Here is a 26,194-nt window from a genome sequence, read left to right on the forward strand (position 1 = left end):
TTCATGTGCCAACAAATGTAATCTTCCTGTTCTTATACTTTTTATTACCATCTCAACAAACACATTCATTCAAGCTGAGTTATATTCCAACCAGATGAACACCAATAGTTAAGAGCACAGGAGGACTTCCAGATTTGGGATGTCTTTGATGCCTTGTCACTGTGTATGTACAGTTGTGTGGAAACACTGATCAGGTAGCCAAATCAGTTATTACTAACATCTTTGCAGTAAAAGCTCACCTTACTGTCTGACACAAACATTTCTAACCAAAATCCAAAGTTTTAGATAATCTTTTCCACCTTACATCTTGCCACATCTTTCACATCATTTAACTTATTTTTCACATCTGCATAGCAATCCATAATGTAAAACTGTGAAATCTTCATAAATGTTTCTTCTAATATGTAATCATAGTTGTCACAAATTGCTATTAATTATGGAATTCTAAACAACAGAATCATTCTGAGAAGTTAGAGGCTTCAAAACGCAACCAATTCACTAACAAATATTTCTACTCCAGTAGGTAAATCATACGTAAAGTTTTGATTTTTCTACATGTTTGAGTCAAATCAACTTTTACACAGTGAAATTTATTTCAATAACATTGGTTAAAACTTTCTGTATCATAAAACAACGTGCTTCATAATTGAGGATTATAAAAAGAAATTATACTGAAGAATGTAAATATTCACAATTCAAAGATTTCTGACAACCATGGCCTGGTTTTACCCACGGATCTTTTCACTTTTCTCATCTATGAAAAATATTACCAACCTTTTTTCTATCCTGTAAGCTTAATACCAGTTACTATACACTTGGGGGGCTACCAATGATTTCAATGATGTATAAAAGACACTTAAATAATTTAAAAGAAAAAAACGTTTTTGATATGCTATATTCTGCAGTATAGATTCTCAGTATAGGCAATTATCTCTGACTTGTGCCAAATTCTTAAGAATAAACACACATGCACACACGCACATACACTCTTCTCTCAGTTACACACGTAAGACCAGAGGTTACTTGCACGAGACTGTGAAACCAATAAAATGTGGGGCAGTATGTAGATTGCAGGCTCAGTGATATTGCAGTTCTGAAAGCCACATTTATCTCCAGAGGCCCAGCTCAAGATAATCTCTTCAGCATTTGTAACTCTGAAGTTCGCTGAAAAGCCTTCTACACTTGATTGTAAAACTTATGAATAGGTTTTTCCTGTGCCATTAGTCATGCAAATGATAAATACTTCACGGCTATGAAAACCAAAACTGTCAGAGCTTGAGCACTTTTTCAAAATAAAATATTCACTCTAGCTTTATTTGCCACTTCAGTAATCAGGGCAAAACTGTTATAAGAAAACCTTTATATAATTCTCAACGAAAATTAAAGATAAAAGGCTTTTTGTCCTTTACCTTCCACTCTATAATTTATGTTCTACTTTTAAGCCCAATTATTTCACATGGTTATTCGATTTTTTAAATGCCTGCAATAAAGCTCTGCTACAGCCAACTTGATTGTGAATGCAGGTTAGCCAAGGGTCACACCATAACCATAGCCCTTAAAGGCGAGAAAGAATTGGCTGCTTTAACAAATGTAAAAATGCCAGATATTGGTACTGTCCTGTGAGGTGTCTGCAAACGGGGACATGTGGATGCAACATGGCTTCATTTTCCTTATGTGATGGTACTGGTTAATCTACTCAAGTGCTTCTTGGTTAGTAAGGCTAAACAATCTTTTTCCATCACAGGTGCTTCTTTCTTGTTCAGGAAAGTAATAAGTACCATCCCTGCTTGGTTAACAGAGGGTGGGTTTGGGGTTTTAATTCTAATCAAACCTTTGTGAGAGCCTCCATTTTCTGTGGCAAAGCAGGTGATTTAACAAATTCTAAAGCCAGATTGTATTTTTATACAACCTCTCTTAACTTTTGCTCTACCAAGGATGGATGCATGAGTTAGTTCCATATCACAAATTAGAATAACATCTACAATTAAGCATCAATTTTGAAAAACAGAAATGTGTCAGCTGAGCAAAGAATCTCTCCCTGTAACGCTGTTGGCAGGTCAGCTGTTATCTTACTTGACAGAATGCATTGGTTAGAAGCTCTATACCAATTCCTGAAATTCAGTACTCTTGTAGGAAAATATTTCTCCTTTACTTATTTTTTTTTAAAGACAACAAAATATTTAATTGTTAAGTGGTCATAGGAATTCTTCTTGTTTCTCCATGATTATTTTTAATTGATACAATAGCTGCTTCTGTCAACTCAGCGACAATGCCATCATAGCTTTCAAATGAGATCACCCTGTAGATAGATGGGCTATGCCTTAAAGTTGCAGATGCGTAAAGGAGATTGAGGACAAGGGTGAAAACCGTAGTTACTGAACCCAAATGTTACTCAGAAATATCAACTGACAATCACTGCTTAATTCTGAGTAAGGGCTGCAGTTCACTGTAGATTCACACCATGTGTCCTGCAAACTCCACAGCAGAGTAGACGAGGTTTCTATCGCCTACAATATTGGGCGAATCCTGTCCAGGACAGCCGTATTCGGATGCTATTGGATGTTACAGGCAGAGCAGCAAGGATCATCTTTGTCAGGCTGAGCAGCATAGTTCATCTGCCTCACAATTTCTGCAAAGAGCTCGTCCACCATTGTTTTACTCTTTGCAGAAGTCTCCATAAAGGGGCAGCCCCACTCTTCGGCAAGGGCTCTGCCTTCGTTGGATGACACTTCTCTCTCACTTTCCAGGTCCACTTTGTTCCCAACCAAGATGACTGGCACTTTCTCATACCTATGAGAGAATAAACAAAACACACATACATTGAAGTAGTTAGCATGTTAAACAGGTAAAATGTATTTTTTCTTTCTTCATTATATTCCACAATAAATAGTCTATTTACTTGCATGATAAATTATTTGTACCACTTGGCTTGATACCTACCTGAGGGGATTTTCAAGCTACAGTCATAGTGGGTCAGAAATGGGTTTTTCAAAATGATGCTTTTAATTAATCAATTACACATCCTTTAAAAGCAATTTAACTTTCCAGATATACATGGAAACTTATTCTAAGAATCACAGACTAAATCCTCATAGATTAAGTTATTTTTTTTCCATTCTAAGAGATGCCTACTCAAAATTTGAGTTGATCATGTAAAAATCAGCTCTATTGAGTAAACAACTTATAACTGTCGACATTTTACTACATACATTCTGTAGAAAAAAGCTAGTAGAAATCATTAGGATAGAAACCACCAAATGCAACTACCCCCATCCTTTTATAAAACTGTTATAGAGTAGCCAGTTGAAAGAGAAACAATTGTGGTTCTTTTCAGATTCACAAGAATTAAACATTTCAATCATTAGCTTTATTTGATGCTATCCAGAATAGGTGACTCCGAGTAAACATGTTTGGAAAAAGCTAAACTAATAAAGCTAACAAATAAGAAAAGAAGAAAGAAAAAAGGTCCTAAGTTATTTTGGTACCTAATGATGACTCTCTCTACAATGACTAGTCCATGTCTCAAAGGACACAACAGATGTCACGATGTAAAAATACCTGGTGCTGGTCTGCATACTTATTTACTATTCTTCTTTATATTCATCCTAAAAATTTAGCTAACATACTTTCAGAAAACTATCATTTTTACTTTAAAGGTTATTTACAAAGCTTTTTGTGGTTTTAGTATAAATCAGCATGTGTGTGCATGTGTGTGCATGTCTTCCCCTAAGCAGAATGCATTTCTGATTTATAAAGGACGTAAACAGCAAAATTGCACACAGGTGAAAACAAATGTGACCAGACACAGCTAATCTGTCAGAAGAGAAACCACCATATCGTCAAGACTTTAAAGGCAGGATTCATATAGAGCTTTTATCATTCAGGAAATGGAGTAGTAGGCAGGTAGTTATGGTTCTTTTCACTCACCCTAACTTGTAAAGCAAACCATATTCCCAACAGGGACTCACTTTTTTCCATGGCACTAGACCAAACTAAGAATGGTCTCAACAAGAGGGCATCCTCTAGGCAGAGTGACATTTAGCGATCTGGAACATGAAATCAACATAAAAGTAAATGGGAGTAACAATATCAAGGGCAAATCTAGAATATGGATATTATCATTTTGTAGAAAATGGATTTGGGCAACTCTAACCTATATCAAATGACTTTATATGAATTTACTCTATACCAACTGTACCTTAGGATTTCTGGCCTTAGATCACACTGATAGCTCTGAACACATGACACATGGGTTTTTCACATCTTCTAGGACTCTTACGTACTAACAGTTATGTGTGCCCCTTTGGCCTTTGGGAGGACAAAAGGCAGGTGGAAATGAAGCTGCAATACAAAACAACATACAACAGCTACTTTACAGAAAAGCTCTCTTGACCTGCTGCTGTACAGAGAAGTTTGGCGGGGAGCTAACATTACCAGCCATGTCAGGACAATGTCAGTTTCTAATCTGTTTTACTTGCAAAGATATAATTGCATTTCATTTTTCTTGTGAGAGTACATACAACACAGTGTGCTTTAAAATGCTCTGCTTGGCAGTGAAGTAACTTATAAGTATTAATATAATTAAGTAAAATTTATTGATTGAATTTAAGTTAAAAGCTCATTTCAATCTCTTTACAATAAGTAATAATAAAAAGGAAAGTGATAAGACATTACTTTCTATTGTTAGTTATGAGAAAAATATTTTAAGGAATATTTTTGCGTTTAAATACAGTATTATACCATGTTTTATATTTAAAGAAAAATATTTCTTACATTTTTAGTTAAAAAGTACAGGATCTATTAGAATATGTTAATTTTCACAACTTGCAAAAATATCAAATCATTAAATTGTATGATACATATACTGTTTAAATGAAGAACTTGAATAAATCTTACCAACAGTCTGATTCTCAAAGGGCAACTAGAACATCTGCAAATATAGGTTTACATTTAACATTAACGTAACAGTAGTTAATAACTGTTAAATGTAGATGAAATTTAGTATCAGAGAACCTGTCCATTATATCACTAACTGAATTGTCAGTGGTCTTTTTGAAAATCAAGATGCTAAAAATGCTAGAAAAATCCAGAAGTTTTAAAAAAAACTGAATAAGATCTTCAGGGAAAAAAATACTATGTACATTTCAGAATTCCAGATGGTGATAGATTTTTGTGTCTCTTTTGGTTAACATTAGCATTAGGGACAGTAGAAAAGATTCTAAACTAGGATTTGGAGGTTCTGCTTCTAGGCCTGCCAATGAGAGGCTGCAAGACTGAGCAAATCATTTCCTCCACGTATGGGTATTTCATTCCTTTGTCAGTTAAAAAAAAAAAAAAATCTCTCTCTCTCTCTTTTCCCACTTAACACACAAGGTTGCTGTAAAGGTCAAAAGAGACAGGAACAATCTAGATAAACACAGGGTGGTATTTCTTTCGCCTCCTAACCCTACTGGTATGAGACCACAGGTTGAGAAGCCATGAAGTGTTAAGAAGCCAGAGAAACTGATCAAGGGAGGGAAAGAGTTCCTCAGCAGGGGCAAACCAAGTTGGGGGTGGGGCAAAAAGGAGATGGAAGCAAAAGCAATAAAGCAGCCAGCTGACAGCCCATCTCTTCTCTAGCCCCCTGCTGAGCATCATGGTAATGAGAAAGAAAACCAGAAATGCATTCTTAAAACACTGGGGACTCAGGAGAAAATACTGACCCCTGTGGGGAAGGGTATCTAAGGAGGCTTTGGGTTGGGGTGACAAAATAGGGTCCTATGCAGACGTAAGATTTGGAGAGAACTGGATCCTCCTTAAGGAAGATGGGGGAGAAGGAAAAGGGAAGAGAGCAGAGCCTTGTAACAGAGCAGAGGACCCCATGAGGAGGCTGGTCTTGCTGTCTGCTGCAGCAATACTGTTTCTTAAAAAAAAAAAAAAAAAATCAAAACCCAAAAAACCAGGACTCCAATCCCAGAACAGCCTCTAGCCAGTTCAGTGAATTTAGAAGATTAATTTATCTCTTGGTTCTTCAGTTTCCTCAAGTATAAAATGAGCTGGACTAGATAATTTTCGAAGTGCTCTTAAATTCTGAAGTTAAGTCAGGACAGACACAGTGAGCTTCGCCTACAAACAACACATATCACTTACTGGGTTAATTGCTGAGCACTTAGCACTGATCTAAGAACAACATCCAATGGGCTGATCTTTAAAAGAGATATGAAAATGCAATCAGGAGTAAAGCCAAGATGTAGGCGAAAACCTCACCAGATCTTGTGGGACCAAAACACTAAGCAGCAGAGAGTTTCAACTCTACAAGTAGAACAGCTACTGCCAGCGTGCTACGACTCACAGGCAGAAGTCAAAGATACACTCAGGACCTAAGCAGTTTCATTACACTGACAGTACTGATCAAACACAGATATTTGGGATGGTTTTAACTATGTCAATACTGAAGGCTGTACAGAAAACTGATGTGACATAAATAATCAAAGTATCATATACTTATTCTTCCATTCAACACAGTGCTAAGAGCCTGCTATGTGCTAGATAATATTCTAGGTATTATGATACATCACTGAAGGAAACAAAGATATCTGCCCTCACAATCATTACAGTCTGGCAGAGGACACAGACATCACCAATAAACATCAGTAAATAAGTAAATTATAGGTTTACTAGGTGTTAAGTGCAATGGAAAAAGAAAATGTAGAGCAGGGAGAGCTGGGGGCACTGGTATCATTTTAAATAAGATGGTCACAGGCTTTGTCGGGAAGGTGGCACGTCAGCAAAGACATGAAGGGTGTAAGGGAGCTTTCAAAGCAGGTATCTGGGGGAAGAGCATTCCAAGCAGGACATGGATTAGACAGTGCTAGAGCTAGTAGGAGTGTGCCTAGGGTTTCAAGGAATAGCAAGTGGGCCTGTGGGATAGATCCATAGAACTCCCTGCAACTGCTGCAGGACTCCTGCAGTGTAGGAAATGTGTTCACTTGAGTCTAAATGGAACTGAGGAATGTGGGTGCCAAAAGTGTCCTCAGAAGACACATGTGCCATTTATGACAGGGCCCACTCTGTTATTTAGGAAGGCTAGGCACTTTGTTAGTAGGTGATGGTGGTTACTTTCACTTCATATTTTATTTCATTAGTAGTTTTGTGGGTTGTCTTCATTTTCCCCCTTTTCTAAACACACCATTTGTCAATAAAGCTGAAAATGCAAAATTCCCAAACTACTCAATTTATGTGTTATTGTTAACCTGATCATGAGTAGGATACCATCTTGTCCACATCTTAAACATCAGTGGGTTTCTCACCAACTTTGGCGTATTGTCCTTGATATTTCCTTTAAGAGCATGATCAGGGTCAGGCAGTGGCTGATGCAGCTCAAATAATTTTATTTTGGTTTATAGTCTGTGGACAAACACTTGTTTTATTGACATGAATTTCCATATTGTTTATCATATTCATGAGCATGATTACATATGCATTAGTAAATAAAACTAGTTCTTTAAAGCGGCCCTACTTAATGGATTTAATGAAACATCAGAAATACTGGCTCTAGTAGCACTTAGCTGTAGAATGTTGATGGGCTCCTCAGTGAGGCAGCTTTTGTAAAATATCAACAGCTCAAAAACATATGCTGTGTTTAACAATGGACTTTCCGTTGCTTTCTCCTTTCTTCTAACTGTTGTGAGATGTATGTATAACGTGTATGTAATTTTATTCTGGTGGTGTCTAAACTTGGCTGATTATCAAAACAACTTGAAAATTAAAAAAAAAAATACTGACTCCCACGTCCTACTCCAGAACCTCTGAATCTCTGGGATCAGGACCCAAAAGTCTATTTAAAAAATATAATATATTTATACCTATAAGCTCTGAAATTAGCAGGGTTTAGGAATCACTGGCCAAATCTACTACTTTGTAATCCCAAACCATATTGTATGTATACAGTTAATAGTTTTATATTGTGGCAAATCCAGAATCAATTCCTTCTTCCCTTAATTTATTCACCAATGATGAATTGAACACAGATGCCACTACTGTTAGTTCCTTTAACTTTCCTTTGACGATGTTGTATTTATACCCTATTAAAAGGATATACTTCATGTGAAGTTCATCATGCCACTATCTTAGTCATAAACAAGTGGAAATACAATTCTATTTGAATTCAAAAATGAGAATCAGAAAGGCTTTTATTGGTTCTCTTGTTCAACTTTCCACCCAATGTTAAAATCTCATCTACCAACAGGCTCAAGGCAAAACATCTAAACACCTGATTCTTCAGTCACTTCCATGACAACCTTACCAAATGGCTTTGTAGCTTTTGTCTGAACGTTTTTAGTGATGTAGGATTCATACCTAGAGGCAGCCATTTTGTCCTTCCTGTCAGTTCTGTTAAATGTTAGCGTTAAAAAGTCAGTGTTAAAAAGCGTACCCCTATTATAAGGAGATGAGATCTGTAACATCTTGTTCTTTCTTCTCATAAGGTCTAGTTCTTTTTCGTGTTAGTATATACAAATAGTTTCTTTTTCCCAAAATAAAAATAGGTTTTCTTCCCTTTCCTTGCTCAAATTAAATAGTACATCATGATTTAAAAAAAAAATCCCTATCCACCCTTAAATAGGAAACACTAAAATGGAAAACATTATTAGTCTTACGTCTGTGAGGATGATATTATTGTGTATATCCTTTCAGACTACTTTTCTATAGATATCTATATAAACATAGATATAAATTTTTATAAAAGATTATACCAATTATATTTAGTAGCCTCAACTTACTTTTTAAAAAAATTTTAACATTTATTTGTAATTTTTGTGGGGTACAGTGTGCTGTTTCAATACACGCATATACTACATACTGATTCACTTAGGGTAGGTAGCATAGTTTTGTACCTGTTAGTCCCCCACTTCTCCTCCCCTCTGCCCCTTCCAGCCTTTGGTAACCATTATTCTGCTCTACTTCTATAAGAACCAATTTAAAAAAAAAAAATAGATTCCACATATGACTGAGATCATGTAGTATTTGTCTTTCTGTGCCTGACTTACTTAACATGGGTTTCCAGTTCCTTCCATGTTGCTACAAATGACGGGATACCATTTCTTTTTATATTATGGAGCTTTCAATTTCAATAAATGATAGACATTATCCTAAAGGCTAAGTAGTATTCCATTGTATAGAATCTATACTTTAACTGTACTTTAATTACCCCTTCCCCATTAGTGCATTATAACACCTCCCTGCCCCCATTTTTTGGCTAACATAAACAGCATCTGATGAACTACACCAAGAAGTATGATTCTGTCTCAAAGTGTATGTAAAATGTACATAAATAAATAAATACACACACACACACATAAACATACACATACACACGAGGGCATTTCAAAAAGTTCATGGAAAGAGTCATATTAAGTCTATTCTTTCCACGAACTTTTTGAAGTGCTCTTGTTCTGTGTGTGTGTCTTTTGCATATACCCATTGAGCCAGGAACATCACATCTCTAGGTTAGTTCATCAAACTGCTGTATACACACACACACACACAATTTCAGTGGACATCCAGACATTTATATAACCAATAGTGCTGAAGTTGAGTGCCTGTTGCCCATCCTCAGGATTGATATTTTTAATCTTTCAATAAAGTGTTATGGGAGTTCCAAAGAAACAGGCTCCTAGCACAGCTTGCTGGTATGAAACATCAATACTTCTTGTAATGATGGAAAACATGAGCTAAATAAGGCTGCCCTCTTTCTCTAAACTGACTTGTTTTGAAGTGACTAAATATTTCATCTTAAAGGGCATTTCTGGCAATTTAGCTTGATTATGAAAGTGAACCACAGTCCTTTGCTCTGACTTCCTCTTGGTTTCAGAATGCATCCTGAAGACTAAATTTGTAAATGTAATGTACAAATTAAGTGAGGAGAGTAATTATTCCAAGAAAATATTCAAAGCTATCGAGATATCCCATACTAATGTAAATAAAAATAATCAGCTTTCACAGAAATTAAAAGTTGGTACTGTATCAGAACAGATTCCTAATATAGTTTGATTGTGATGGACCAACTGATGTTGGAAATGTAAATCACGGGCATTTTAAACATTGTTTTAAAAAGCCACTTGACTTCTAGTGTGGCCAAGATGACGTAAGCCCACTAAAGTTCTTATCTCCTGCTGACAACAAATAAAAACTCAGGACAAAATACCAATAGCAACTACCAGAGAGCTCTGAAAAACAAAGAAGAGCAGACAGTTTGGGGACAGTCAACACATGATGAAGAGCACTCAGTGGTACGCAGACAGCTAAAACTGTGGAGAAATTCTGTCCTTCTAATCAGAAGACCAGGGTAAAGAGGCCCGTGTGTGCGTGTGTGTGTGTAAAATCCTTTTTTTTTTTTTTAACCTCCTATCACAACTCACCTAGAGTGAGCTTCTACCAGAGCCAGGGTGGTGGGCAGTATCAGAAGCTAAAATTTCATTAGAAATCCATTTTTCTGGCTAAAGAACCTGGAAAAGTAGCTTCTTAAGGTCCAAAGAAAGTAGGGAAAATCTCTTTTTTCCTTTTCTTTTTTCTCTACCTATTTTGCCTGGAAGATGACTCCAATTGTGAGAACTGTGTGGCAGTGCAGAAAGCTTAAACTTTAAGATATACCATATTTCTGGTTAGAGGACTAGAAAAAGGGCTCTTGTGGTCTGAAGAGCATGGGAGGAATCATAGACAGAAGGGACCTAGAGAAAGGGATTTCTTAATTCTGTGTATGAATCAACGTAAGTTCGTATGAGCTGCATAAGAGGGGGAAAGACCCAAAGCAGTATAGCAGCGGCTTTGAGAACTGGTGTACAATTTCAGCTAATGCCCGAGTCCCAGACTAGTCCCTGATGGCATATGCAGAAGACAGCATACTAAAGGCTTTGAGAATTGACATTGGAACTGTCTCCTGAACAAGGAGACCTAGAGTTTGCAGGATGAATCTAAGGGAGTTGGTTATCTGCTAAAAGAAAAACAAACAAACAAACAAATAAAGAAACATTCTCCAGAGGATTGTAACAGGTCCCAGCATCTAAGCATTATAACACTAAAAATGTCCAATACAATCTAACATTACCAAACACAGAAAGGATCAGGAAATGTGACTAATTCGCAAGGGTAAAGAAAATCAACAGATGTGATAGGACCTAGATTGTGAAATTATCAGACTTAAAGAAACTATTATAACCATGCTCCATGAGGTATAGGTAGATATTCTTAAAAGGAACACAAAGTTAAGGTGTTCTCAGAAAGAAAATATAAAAAAGAACCAAATAAAAATTCTAGAGCTGAAAATTATAATATTTTAAATAAAACATTTAACTGGATGAGGAGAATGTAGATGACAGAAGAAAGAGTAGGCAAACTTACAAATTGATGAATAGAAATTATCCAATCTGAAGAACAGAGAGAAAAAAGATTGAAGAACACATGAGCACAACTCAGGAATCTGTAGGGCAATATAAAAACACTAAACATGCATGCTATTGGAATTGAGAAGAGGAAAAGAAATGGTATAGAAAAAATTAAAGAAATAATGGCTGAAAACCTCCCAAACTTGGTAAAAAAGATAACTTTACAAATTACAGAAGTTCAGCAAACCCAAACAAGATAAACTCAAAGAAAACCATGTCAAGGCACAGCATAATCAAACTACTTAACACCAAAGACAAAAAGTCTTGAAAGCAGGTAAAGGAAATAAATGCATTACATACAGCAGAACAAACAAAATGACTAAAGACTTTTCACCAGAAACCACACATGCCAGAAGACACAATGGAACAATATCTTTAAAATACTAAAAGAAAAAACAAAAAGCTATGTCAACACAGAATACTGTATCAGCAAAAACATACTTCAGAACTGAAGGTAAAATATTAAAGGAAAACTAAGAGCATTTATCACTAGCAAATCTGTTCTAAAAAAAAAAAATGCTAAAAAAAGTTCTTTAGGAGATGGAAGACAAGATGGTGGACCAGAGGTACCCAGGGAGCATTCCTCCTGCAGAAAAAGACCAGAACAAGGAACAAACAGCTAAGTACTGGAGAGAGCATCGATGGGAGAGCATGGGAGGACAGCAGGAGTCTGGTGAGAAGACTGTGGAGCTCAAAAGTCCAGGAGGGTGGCACAGAGAGGAGAAAGAGATACACGGCTTCAACCACCATGTCTCCAACACCAGGATCAGTGCAGGAGGAATTCTCCCTTGTGGCAAAAAGAATCTGCTTGGCTATAAGCACTTAACTAGCAGTGATCCTCCTCTCGCTCATGCCCCAGCCCCCGTCACTACTGCCGCAGTCACCAGTGCCATTGACTGGCCCCAGAGCCATTGCCCGTCTCCCTGCATAGCAGTTTGTCCTGCTCTTCACTGCAGCTGCCCGCTGCTGCTGCTGGCAGCCAAAACTGCCACGACCACGGCCACACAGCTCCTGCCACTGCCACTGCTGTGTGGCTCCTGTGCCAGCAGCCCAACCCACAGGGGGAATTATACTGCCCCCGTGATCGTGCACCTGGGGGTGGAGACTATTTGTACAGTCCACATGACTGCCTTGACCCAGAGAGGGACACTCGTGGAGCCGCTGGTGAGTGCAGAAACTCAGGATAGCCAAATACAGTGTCGAAGAAAATTCCCAGCCACCACCACATGGAGAGGACACTACCATGTCTACCTGGAACCAAAACTGCAACACCCTACCCAACAGTCAATATGAAACACATCTACAGGAAGGAGTCTCTCTCCTCAAAAACCACTCCAGAGTAAAGAAGCAACCTACAGGATGGGATAAAATATTTGTACTCTACATGTGACAGGGAATTAATATCTAGAACTCAAACAACTTAACAGTAAAAAACCAAGTTAACCCAATTAAAAAATGGGCAAAGAGGCTGAATACACATTTCTCAAAGGAAGACATACAAAATGGCCAAAAGATACATAAAAAAATGCTCAACATCACTAATCATCAGGGAAATGCAAATCAAAACCACAATGAGATATCATCTCACCCCAGTTACAACTGGGCTATTATCAAAAAGACAGAATAACAAATGCTGGCAAGGATGTAGAGAAAGGGAAACCATTATTCACTGTTGTTGGGACTGTAAATTAGTGCAACCATTACGGAAAACAATATGAAGTTTTTTTTAAACAGCTACAGATTGAACTGCCATACAACCCAGTAATCGCACTACTGGGTATATACCGAAAGAAATGGAAATCATGTTGAAGGGACACCTGCACTCCCATGTTTATCACTGCTCTATTTACAATAGCCAATATATGAAACCAACCTAAATGTCCATTGATGTACAACTGCATAAGAAAAATGTGGTATATATACACAATGGACTACTACTCAGCCATAAAAAAGAATGAAATTCTGCCATCTGCAGCAATATGGATGAGCTTGGAGAAAACTATGTAATGTGAAATAAGCCAGGCACCGAAAAATAAACATAGCATGTTCTCATCATAAGTGGGAGCTAAAAAATATGTAAGAAAGAAAGAAACAAGCAACAATAACAACCATATGCTGAACTTTCAAAAGGAGAGAACAGAACTATGGTTACTATAGGTGGGAAGAGAAGTGGTGAGGGTTAAGAGAAGAATTGGTAAAGGCCCACGAAAAATGATTACATAGTATAATGCTGAATATACTAATTATCCTGATTTGAGCATCACAAATTGCACATGGGTATTGATATCCAACACTGGACCCCACAGGTATGTACATTTTCCCAATGAGTTACAGATGCAAGTTTGTCATAAATCAGGCAAGTCTGTCAAAACTGTGAGTCTGTTTGGGGGCTCCCTGTTCTGTTCTCTTTGCATTTCTCTCTTCTTATGCCTAATCCACACTGTCTTAATTATCAAAGGCTTGTAATCAGTCTTGATGTATGGTGTCCAGTCCTCCACCTTTGTTGTTGTTCTCCAGATTTGCTTTAGTCTTTTATATAAATGGTGTTGGGTCAACTGGATAGCCATATGCAAAAATCAAAAACAAAACTAAACCTTTAACCCCTATTTCACACCACACATAAAATTGATTAGACATGGGTTATAGAACTGAAGTTAGATTATAAACCTTCTAGAAGTAAATTTGGAGGATGGATCTTCATAACCGTGGAGTAGAGAAAGATATATTAAAAAGGACTCAAAAAAGAACTAACCATAAAAGATTAATAAGCTGAACATTTTAAAATTAAGAATTTATGTTCTTTAAAAGAAACTGTTAAGCAGGCAAAAAGGTAAGCTAAAGATTGGGGAAAGGTATTTGCAATACGTACATACATCTGATAAAGAACCTGTCCCCAGAATGTATAAAGAATTTCCACAAATCATAAAAAAAGGCAATCCAATTTTTAAAACGGATGAAAGACTTGAATAGGTATTTCTCAAAAGAAGACACCCAAATGGTCATTAAAACATCATTACACACCAGGGAAACAAAAACTAAAAACACAATGAGACACCTGAAATCTTATCAAATTAGCTAAAATTAAAAAGACTGACAGTACCAAATGATGGTCAGAATGTGGAACAAGTGGAACTCTTGCTGGTGGGAGAATAAATTGGTTACAGCTACTTTGGAAAATCATTTGGCAGTATTTACTAATGCTGAACATATGCATTTATGACCCAGTAAGTCTATTCCTAGGTATATGCCAAGAGAAAGAGTATATATATTCACCAAAAGATACGTACTATAATGTTATTAGTAGCAGCATTATTCATAACAGGCCCTATCTAGAAACTATCCAAATGCCCATGAACAGAACAGATAATGAAATCAAGGTATATTTACACAAGGTGCATACTGTACCGAATACCATAAAAAGGAGGTTGGATGACAGAAGCCAGAAGTTCCGTAATAAGCAAAACTAATTTATGGTGGCCTTTGAGGATGAATGTGACTAGAATGGAACATGTGGAAGCCTGCAGTATTTCATGAAATGTCTGACCTACATCTTATCTGGGATTTGGTTACATGGTACATGCATCTATCTAGCTATGCATCTAAGATTTATGCACTTTACTGTATAAAAGCTGTACCTCAATTAAAAAAAAATTGAAGGGCTGACCCCGTGGCGCACTTGGGAGAGTGCGGCGCTGGGAGTGTAGCGGTGCTTCCGCCGAGGGTTCAGATCCTATATAGGGATGGCCGGTGCGCTCACTGGCTGAGCGCGGCCGGTCACAAAAAAAAGACAAAAAAAAAAAAAAAAAAAAAAATTGAAACAAAAAATCAATATGTAAGATAAATAAACAATTTCTTCATTAAGACAGGAATAATAAAATAACCATCAAGACAAACTTAGTGCATGTGCATGCTAATTATGGTGTTTAAAGTGTAAGGGGCATGATTAGGTTCATCAGTCAGTTTATAACTCAGTGAATAGTGCCAATAAATTTTAAATTTCTGTCCAAGTCCTATGCTATTTAATTTATATCCAAAACTGGTCAAAGACTGAAAGCATACGAATACGAACACTAAAGTATAACATGTTACTGAAAATGAAAATGATGATAATTCTGAACATCTGTTTCACTATGAGATCTATAAATTGCATCCATCTTACCACAATTCTTTTCAGGCATATCAAGATGTCACTTCAAAAATCCAGGTTAAAAAGAGAAAGTATAATGATGGCTACATTGAATCTGGCTTTTTCTTTATTAGAAATGGAGATTATTTGTGCCACTAATGTGTTATTTGCTCACAAGTAGAAGCCCCAAACCATGTTAGTTAGAAGCCAAATGCAAAAATTGTGCAAATAAACCGGCTGGTTCTCTTATTTTTTAAAAAACACAATATCCAAGACATCCAAAATAAGGTAGAGGAAAGCCATTGTTGATCTGTATTTGATATTTTAATGTGTAGCTAAATTTTAATCTACATTTTAATGTACATTTAGTCACCAAATCAAAAATACACAATTTTAAAATCTGTCAACAAAGCATACTGCTTCTTACAGAATTTAAAAGCAGGGAAAACTCAAGCTTGGGCACATGTATATGAAGAACACACAGCTTTCATCTATCAAAGGGACAAAGGTGTTCAGACATAAAATATGCATTTTATCTTTAGTGAGAGATGAAATCTAAAATCTGTGCATTAAAAAACAGGCCCAACTACTGTACTAGAAAAGATTAAACTGAGTCAACTGCTCAGGAATACAGGGTACTTCCAAAGTTCGTGGAAAAACAGAATTAAAGATAATGTTAATCTTTCCATGAACATTTTGAATTACTTTCACATGCAAGTTATTTCAACTGCTACCTAAATTTATATCTGGAACAAATTATAGCATATATCTTCTTAGCATCCCCTTCATTTCAGAATCCTTGACGAAAATGTTTATCAATGAAAATTCATATGTATCTGGTGCACAGTTAAAGTTCAATGACAACTACTTGTTAAAAGCTATCTCTAAATGAAGAAGATTTAAAGATGCTTCAAAGGTATGAAGAGCTAAGACTTTCAGGAACTTTTCAATTATGAACAGAAGAGTATTTATCCTAGGAGATTTTTCTACTGTTGTAATAAAAATCTTAAAATATTTATTTTCAAATCACTAAAGTACAAATAGCCCCAAATTAAACTTAAAAACAAAACAAACGAACGCGAAATTTCTCTAGTCAAGCTTCCTAGAAAACTCAGGTTATAAGACTAACAGAATTAGCATTTCTTCTCCATGCCAATAAACAATTCAGGAGAGGCAGAGGAGCACATCCATTATACATGGCATGTTGTAACTGGTTGGTTCAATCAGCATGAGATTGATTGTTGATGTCTATTAAAAAGGTCTTTTCACTTGAACCAGTAGAAGTAACAGGTTACAGATGGGGAAAAAAATAAAATAACACAAATGCACAGTGATGAACAGAGCTGGAAACTGTCACTGTTTGCAGAGATCATGGCCCCCAAGAGCAGCCAATGAAAAATGATGAGTTACCTTTCGGCAGGGTTCAAGCCAACACTGAAGTTAAAAGTTAGAAACAGATAGTTATAAGAAATTACTGTGGGGCAAGGGAGAGTGGGTGGTAAGCAAAAAGTCTCCAATAGTCTCTAATCAGATATGGGAAGAGAGGCTGCAACAACAGGTCTAGTATAGTAGTGATTACAGCGGATGGGCAGAGCAGGAATTACTAGATGTGAGAAAATCTGTCCCCTCATTTTCATTCCCACTACAAAAACCCTTTCATTTCTAATATAACTCATACCTGAGCTATGGCAACAGTATCCTAACTAGTCACACCCTCCACCCTATCCTATATGCCACTTCCACAATAATTACCCTAAGACATTGCCTTTACAATCCTCTCCCCATCCCTCCAACCCACTACCCCATGAAAATATGTAGAGGCTCTATAATGCCTAGATAAAGACCTATCCCTAGATTAACAGTCAAGGCCAACCATAAGTTGGTCACTGGCTAAAATCAACATGGAGTGTACTACAAGGGAGAGAACCGGGTTTGGATTTAGAGGACCTAGAAGTAAGTCCCAGCTCTGCTCCCTTGCATATGTCATCTGACCTTTCTGAGCCTCAGGTTCCTTATTTGTGAAAGCCATATCAATGACACTCAAGTATAATGTTAAAGAAGGTGATGGTGATGATTTTACGGATAACAACTAGCACCTGTAGAGGGCTTAGTATATGCCAGACACCACACTAAGCAGTTTACACGAATTATCCATTAAAGTATTACAGATACTATAAAATACTACAGAAATCCTAAGTATTCTTCTCTAAGTTCCCCCAAACCATCTGTTTGTCAGTCAGTTCTAGAATCTTAATTGTGGTGATATAACTGTAAAAATGTACAAAAACTGTTACTAAGTATTTTATCTCCTATTTCTGCCTCTATCCCCACTGGCCAAGGATGGCCAAATCTAACTGTCTAGTCTGAGGACCATTAATCCTTGTGGAAGGAGTTGAGAAAAGGAGGACAGATACTATTCCCTCTAATATCACAGGCTGTCAATTTACCATCTTCTCCAAACAAAAAGAGCTTTCCTTATTTTATTAATCTTCATGCTCCAAATATTGCTAAGTCAAGACACTAGATCCAACCCATGGCTCTGAAGCCTAGAAAACAGAAAAAGAAAAAAAGAAAACAAAAAACAACAACTCTGAGTAGTATTAGGAGTTCTGAGTTCAAGTGTTGTTTTTGCCTGAAACTTGAAGTTACATCTGGGACCTAGGGAAGGCAAGGACTATGAATGTTTTATACACAGTTGTATCCACAGTGCTGGAATTGGTTCTTGACACTTACAGGCATACAAAGTAAAACGAATTAATGAAGTGATGATCTTCAAATGTGACAGTTTCTCGTGTGGTCCATAGTGTTCTGAGTAATAAAAATGTTACTGAAACAATGCAAACACATTCAACCAGGTTGAAAAAGAATTTTTGTGTGTACAATATCTAAAATGCTTTATTTTTTTAATTTATCATGCCTCCCACTGGATGCTGAAAAGCTTACACTGATTTGAGGTATAGGGGGGCTTCTAGAGATTTGGGGGGGAAAATGGTCAAAATACAGAATGTAATGACCTGAAGGGACCTGTATTCATAAATTCAACAAACATTTACTGGGTGGTTTCTATGTGCCTGGTGCTGAATATCAAAATTGAAGCAGAGTATCACCAACTAAATGAAAGAAGCTTTTTTTGTTAACATAAATTAGAAGGGGTATGTCAATTACAGTTATAAACAACATACACTGCAAGTAGAGTAAAGGGGGAGGAGGCAGTACAGATTATTATTACAAAGCAGTTGCAAAGGGTGTATACATTATTGACTTTCTGCAGAAACTAAACCTTAATACTTTATATTCTTAATAAAGTTAAATGTATCTTCAAAGTGTAGTGAGCCATGAGTAGGCAGAAGTAGTAAAATGACACCAAACAGATAAATTGCAAGGGCACTTGGTAGGTGATCCATCAATTTGCTATATTTTAAGAATTAAGGTACACTCATTTATTCATTCACGTATAACTTACACACCTTCAATTAATGTTTTTTTAAAGATCTTCACAAAGAAATCCAAAGGACCAATAGTTGTCTTTTACCAAAATAATTTCTAAAATATCAATGTTTACCTAAAAATGTCTCAGTGTCCCAGATAACTTATTGCTGTATAAAAAACTACCCCCCAAACTTAATGGCTTAAAATAACCATTTAACTACATTTCATGGTGTTGTGGGTCAAGAATTTGGGCAGAACTTGGGGGATTTTCTGGTCCACGTCATATTGACTAGGGTCACTCAGAGATGTTCAGCAAGGGTGGTAGAAGTAGGGCTGGAGGGTCAAAGACGGCTTCATTCTAGGCCTGGCACATTGGTGGGAACAGACAGAAGGGAGCTCCCTCCCCCTGTGCAGACTCAGGGCCTCTTCACAAGTTCTCCAGCAAGGAAAGTGGACTTCTTACATGGCAGCTCAGGGCTCTAAGAGACCAAGGTGGGCAGCTGCTAGTACTTTTAGAGACTAGGTCAAAAACTGGCTTAGCATACTTCTGCTCTACTCTATTCAAATGAAATGGACTTCGATCCTACTTGTCAACAGAAGTAGTGTCAAAGAATCTGCAGCCATCTTTAATCAGCATGCTTAGTAAAAAAGATTTCATGCTTCAAAACTGACCAAAATTTCCAGTTCATAAAAGATCTGCTTATCCAAATTAATAAATGCAGCAAAAAAAGGATGTTTGCCAGCTCAAAGAAAGATACTGCTTATTTAGACTAGATATTAAAAAAATATATGTAAAAATGAGATTTAAGTGGTCATGATTCTAAAAAGAGAATTTGAGGTAAGAGTGACCATATAATTTATTGCCAAAACTGAGACACTTTTAAGGTGGAAAGGGGCACTGTGAATAACTGTGAAAGACAATAGTCGTAAACCTGAACTGTCCCAGGTAAAAAGAAACATATCACCTTTTGAGAAAAGGGAATAGATCAAATCACTGGCACTTATTCAAAGGAAAATATATATGGGATTGTGAGAAGCCAATCAGCATGGTCTACAGAGAAAAGCTGCAGGACTCATTATTTTAACAGGATGTGTTGATGAGAGCAATGGAATAAATTTTCTTCCCCCAAACAGTTCTTGCCTCGATAAAGGTACAAATATGTCTTTCAATAAAACCAGATGATGTGCTCAGCGTGGCCTTAGGAATGAACATTTTCTGTCATCAAGATTAGCCTTTTAAAATGTATGTACCTCTGGGAGACATCCTACCATGATTATGGTACTGATTTGTGAGGCAGGCATGGTAAACACACAGCACCCTGGCCACCTCTCTCAGGATAAACGCTGCTAGTGGATCACAGTGTTCGCCCTGCTGAGCCCACACTGAGCTGGAGGATCCTCCCCATACAGTCCTCCACAAAGTAGCTGCATCTACTGAGATGAACTCTCTGTTTATGTCCTTCCTCAGTAAAGTTAACAACACTCCAGAACTGGTTGATGGACATTTGAGAGCAAAAATAGACGTAGGGTTCATGCAAATATTACTGCTCCTTAATTCCAGACCACCGAAAAAAAGTTTTTTTAATGTCATTATTATTATGCATAAATGGAAATTCTTTTCTCACCTTCAGTTCTTAAAAAAATAAACTAAAAAAAATCAAGTCTGGTTAATTTTCTTGTTAGCTCTAATGTATATACATATGTATGTAACTACTTGTCTTAACAATGTGAATCAGTCCTTCACTTTTCGAACATTACTGATGGCCAAAGTTTGTTTGGATTGTAGGTTCACAAAGCAGCAGAAGAAAACAGTATGAGTATATGTGGGTCATCTGGGAGAGGTCAAAATTATATTTTGGATAGGAAGGATCAAAATGTACTAAATATACTGCTGTGGTCTGAATGTTTGTCTCCACAAAATTCATGTTGAAACTTAATCCCCAATGTGATAGTTTTAAGAGAGGAGCCTTTAGGAAATGATTAGGTTATGCTGAATGGGATTAGTGCCCTTCTAAAAGAAGCCTGCAGAAGCCACTTTGCCCCTTCCATCACGTGAGGATGTAGCAAGAGATACTATCAATGAAGAAAGGGCCCTCAACAGACGCCGAATCTGCTTGTGCCCTGGTTTTGGAGTTCCCAGCCTCTAGAACTGTGAGCAATAAATTTCTACTGTTTATAAAGTACCCAGTCTAAGGTATTTTATTACAGCAGCCCAAACACACTAAGAAATATACTAAAATAAACATACAATTGTTGTCATTAGACAAATTTTTTAAAAGTTAGAATGAATGAAAAGCTCCTTAGAAAAGGTGGCTTAGTAAGTGCAATGTTTTTGCTGAAAAAATATTTTGAAACTTAGAAATCAAATTGTTCTAAAAAATTTATCTCTGTATAACTCAATATGGTCAAATATATGCTAATTTATAGTACATTATGGCATAACAGAAGGAAAAGACAGTATCTTGTACTTATTCTGCATAATGCCCAGAGCAATGCTATACAAATGAGGTGGCTTAAACCATATTATTTGATGATGACAGTGATGACTTTTATACAAAGACAGATAAAACTTTCTGGAATAGATTAAAAAGCTTTGTCAACACATTACTATATGTAATTATCCATAAAGAATTAAATTTATCTTCACTTCATGCATAGTTTTTGTTATTCATAAAAAGGTCTACTGTCATTATTAACTTCTTTTTTAAAGAAAAATATTATTTAACAAATACTGATATTACATGTTAATTGCTTTTTATATAGCATTTTAATATTTAAAATATGTATACTAAAAATCAGCACAGTTCCTTGTGAGTCACAAAAACATACTGCCACTATTTATAGACAATAAATTTAGGTCTCTAGAGGAAGGTGAAGGCACAAAGCACTTGGGGTCTAGGCTATAAGTTCTGTAACATACTGCGAGAGCAATTAAAACACAGAGCAGCAAGCAATGGAGAAAATGGAAATGTGATACTGTATTAGGTATATAGTTGGTCTAGATATGATAAGGTACTTGAACCTAATTCCAAGATATCACATAGCAGTATACCATCTTTTAAAGACAGATAAATGCTTGGGTTGCATTCTTATTTCTGTGGTTTTTGGTGAAACTTTATTATGGATATTTTAGGCTTACTATCTAATTAACACTTAGCATTCATTACCTCATTAGTTATAGCATACCCATATTACAGATAGGGAAGTTGAAATGCAGAGATTATTAACTTGTTCCTAATTACATGATAAATGCTGGAGTTCAGCTTTAGCCCCAGCCAGATTAACACTTACTATCTTCATAAATGAGAGGATAAGATCACCATGCACAGTAAAAAGCTGTATTAGAGAATTATATACAGTAGTCATGTTCACTGGAAACCTAAAGATGGATGTATTCAGAATTTAGAACAAAATAAAATTCTCTATCCAAATATAAAAACACCCTAAGATTTCATTTACAGAGAGCTGTAAAGACTCCTAGTAAAGAAGGAAATACTAATATATAGTGAATTATTAACATGACGTAGAATTTCCACATTTGAATTATTAATTTTAAGGGGATGGAAAGCACGAGAAATGACACTCCTCAATGTTTAAGTAAAGGTTTGCAATGTTTCTCTTGGGTAATTTTACTAAGTGATTTTAAGATATCTATAATTATGGTCATCTTCATCTATTTTACTGTCTTAAACGGAGAGCTGAATCAGTATTGTCCTGGACAGATGCATCAGTCTTCTCTTTTAAAGATGAATTTCCCAAACCTCCTCAGCAATCTGCTGTAGTAATGGATAATCCTGGAATCATGCATTCAAGTCTGAATACTATTAAACCATCCTTTTCTCTGTTCTAAGTTTCCACAAGTCAAGAGTAATTCTGCCTTACTAGAATGAACAAGATTACATAAGGAATACGTCCTCACGTATCTAATATGAACAACAAACAGTAGTAAATGCTTCCTCAAGTGATATACTTTATGCATCTTTTTGTTCAGTGACTGAATGCTATCTTTTTTTGCAACAGAAATAGCATTTACTAATTCATGTTGGGAAGGATTTCATTTTCATTATCTTACACAGAATTATTGAAAACTGGAAAAGCAGGAGAGAGAAGATAAAAGTTGCTTCAAAATATTAAAAAGTTAGTTCCATTTAGTTTTTTTTGAGTAAAATGTTCTAGGATAGCAGTTTCCATATTATGTGTGATAAGATCAATTTGGTGGGTCATGAGGAGCATTTAAAAACAAAGGAAAGAAAATAGAAAAGAATAAGTAAAAATGTAATATAAGCAACTCAGCAAGTGTAACTATTTCATGAAATATTGGTTTCAGTTATATGTATTTACGCTCCTGTGTACATTGTGTTGCAGTATAAAACATATTTCTTACTGAAGGCTCTGATTAAGAAAGTGTGAAAGCCACTGCTGAGTGAATCAAGAGAGTAGCACAAACGTTTTTCAATATTTTGTCCTTTGAGAGAGAATTTTTAAAAAATTATAAATCACCCTATCTCTCCCTATAATATCAATTTTTGTTATTTTTAAAATCTTAAATGTATTAAAGAAAGCAAAAAGAAAAAACGAAAAAGCACCTATCCAATTCTGCCAGTTAATACATTTCAGCATTATGAATAAAAAGAATGTATAATTTAAAGGGTACTTGTTTTACATGCTATAATCTATTTTAAATAGTTTATTCAGATAGAGTTTTCAAGAAATGTGTGATTAGAAGTGCATTTCCGACATTAAATAATTAAATGCACCAAATATCCAGACTTCCAATGTTGATTTGTTACTAGACTTCCCAAACCATGACCGCCAATATGCTATTTGATTCAGATACTCAATAACCTTATTGTGACTCACATGCTTAACAAAATCTTATTTCATAGCAAAGATCCTCAATTTAAACTGAAATGTATTAAAACTGAGACTAATATAGGTGTTTGCTTTTTATTAGAGTTTTCCTACAAGAAAAAAAAAGGGTGAAATAGTTGGAATGTTAGGTCCCATATTTCCAAAGTGGTTTCAATCTTTTAGGAGCACAAAGCTAAATCTATTTAGTATTCAGTACATACCATGATAAAATCCTAACTTGAAATATTCTATTTTTAATATGTCGATAACTTGAAATGTTACCAATATACTTATATTTTACTTATACACTTTACTGAATGTCTAAAATCACAGCATATCTATGACTTTAGATGTCTAAAATCACAGCATATTATCGTAGATATCATTTTAGTGAAAGGTTCATTTTCATCTGGTAAAGCATGAAACCATGTTCAAGAAACTAAACTTTTTCCTGTTAGGCTGAGAATAATTTTTAATGAAATGAATTGCAACTGTCAAAGTAACAAATAAATTAGAAGGCATATATGGCATATTTCTACATACCATTAAAATTTCATGTTTCCTACAGAAATACTATTTCTACATATTCACTGTTGTATTCAGTCTCCCATCAGTTTTACCCACTCAAAGTCTACTCATATTCAAACTCAAATATTTTTCCCCCCAAATTTAGACTATTTACAACTCTTTTTTTATATCACAGGCCTGAAAAATATAAGTATGCAAGAAAACAGTAGGTAAGAATAGATGGAGAGAAACAAATAACAGGGAAAAGTCAAAACAGAAGCAAAGAAAACCCCAGAGTGGAGGCACATGTCCTTCCCCAGGGGCTTAGGTTTCTAAAGACAATGACTAAGAAAAACTGTGTAAAATAAAAAATATCCTTGAAAAAAATTCCACTAAGTACAGTGTACATGGTTTTCTGTAGAGATCCTTGCTTAGAAATATGCATAAATGTATAACGTATGTAATTTTAATATGACATATATAATTTCCTAGAAGTTCATATACAGAAATTAAATTATTCAAGTGTATTACTGCTGGAAAACATTAGCATATAAAAAGATTCCAACTTTGTTGTCTCTTCTTGTTGGTTGTCATCTAGAACCATTTTTATCAGTTCCTCTACCCCCTCTTCAATGTTTATCTATTAATTAATTATCCAACTTTTCCTAAAGGATAGCTAAAAAGTCAACATCATTCACTTGCCTCTTGGCCTGAATATTTCCCACTCAGTGGTCAATCATGTCACCATTCAAATAATCCAACTGGTCTTCTTTTGCCAGAGGTTATCAATATGCAGAAAGAGCTGGTATCTTTTGCTGGTGTGGAGTGGAACGGTTGACTGTCTATTTAAATTATTTTTGCCCCTCCCCTTTAAAAAAAATCATTATAATGATCCCTCTGATTATAGATTTTGTTGATATAACTATCATCAAATCTTAACTAGAGAAGATTTGCAGGTCACAGGCTACTCATTCTTTGAGGTTCATATTAAACTTTACCTCTTTGCTTATCACCCCAGCTAGATAGAAGTGCTCTCACAGAATGTTAGAGCTGAAGGGAGATCATCTCCCCTATCTGCAAGGTGAACTATAAAAATTCCAATCCTGGGATGGCAGAAAATACTATATCGTAATGCTCTAATTTTACAATGCAGCAAAAATATTTATTTTTTCTAGGAAAAATCTTTAAGTCATAAAAAGTGACTCATTGTATAAAGTTTCACTTATGCCAGATTAATAAGTCCTAGCGATCTACTGTACAACAGTGTCTCTAGTTAACAATACCGCAGTACATAATTAAAATTTTGCTAAAAGGATAAATCTTATGTTAAATGTTCTTATCACCAAAGTAATGAATAAGCAGATAAATACATAAATATGGGAGGAAACTTTTGCAGGTGATGTATAGTTTTATGGCATTGATTGTGGTGATGGTTTCACAGTTCTATGCTTATCTCCAAACTACTCAACTTGTATATATTAAATATGTACAGCTTTTTGTATGTCAATTATACCTCAATAAAATGGCTTAAAAAAAAAAAGGGAACATTGAGCTCTTCGATTTCCCTCCTTCCATACTGACTTCTTAGCTATAATTTTGTTTTATACTGTCAATGTTTTTAACACTAATATTCTATTTTGTAACCATAATTCTGTTTTTTAATCTGAGTTTTATATTTAAATGGATATGCCTCTCCCCTTTAGTCCTTTTCTCCATATCCAAAGTTTTTGCTTGGATTTACATTTGATTGTTAGGATTTAGTCATCAATTTTTCATAGTACACATTTATTAATTTAATTATTAAAAATTTTTCCTACCAATTCACCATTATCAAAAGAAAAAAAGTAACTCATGGCTATTA

At 35.7% G+C, this 26,194-nt stretch overlaps 1 protein-coding gene across 1 annotated transcript in view; it reads right to left on the minus strand.

Moving 5' to 3' along the window:
• Positions 1 to 2,543: 2,543 nt before the first annotated feature.
• Positions 2,544 to 26,194, minus strand: part of RAP2A (RAP2A, member of RAS oncogene family) — a 29,642-nt gene continuing 5,991 nt past the window's right edge. Inside the window, exon 2 of the mRNA XM_063103424.1 lies at positions 2,544 to 2,790. Within this exon, the coding sequence (XP_062959494.1) occupies positions 2,553 to 2,790 (238 nt within the window). The 3' untranslated portion in view covers positions 2,544 to 2,552. The remainder of the gene's footprint in view (positions 2,791 to 26,194) is intronic.

The sequence above is a fragment of the Cynocephalus volans genome, chromosome 7 (assembly GCF_027409185.1).
Source record: "Cynocephalus volans isolate mCynVol1 chromosome 7, mCynVol1.pri, whole genome shotgun sequence".
In the NCBI taxonomy this organism is placed as follows: domain Eukaryota; kingdom Metazoa; phylum Chordata; class Mammalia; order Dermoptera; family Cynocephalidae; genus Cynocephalus; species Cynocephalus volans.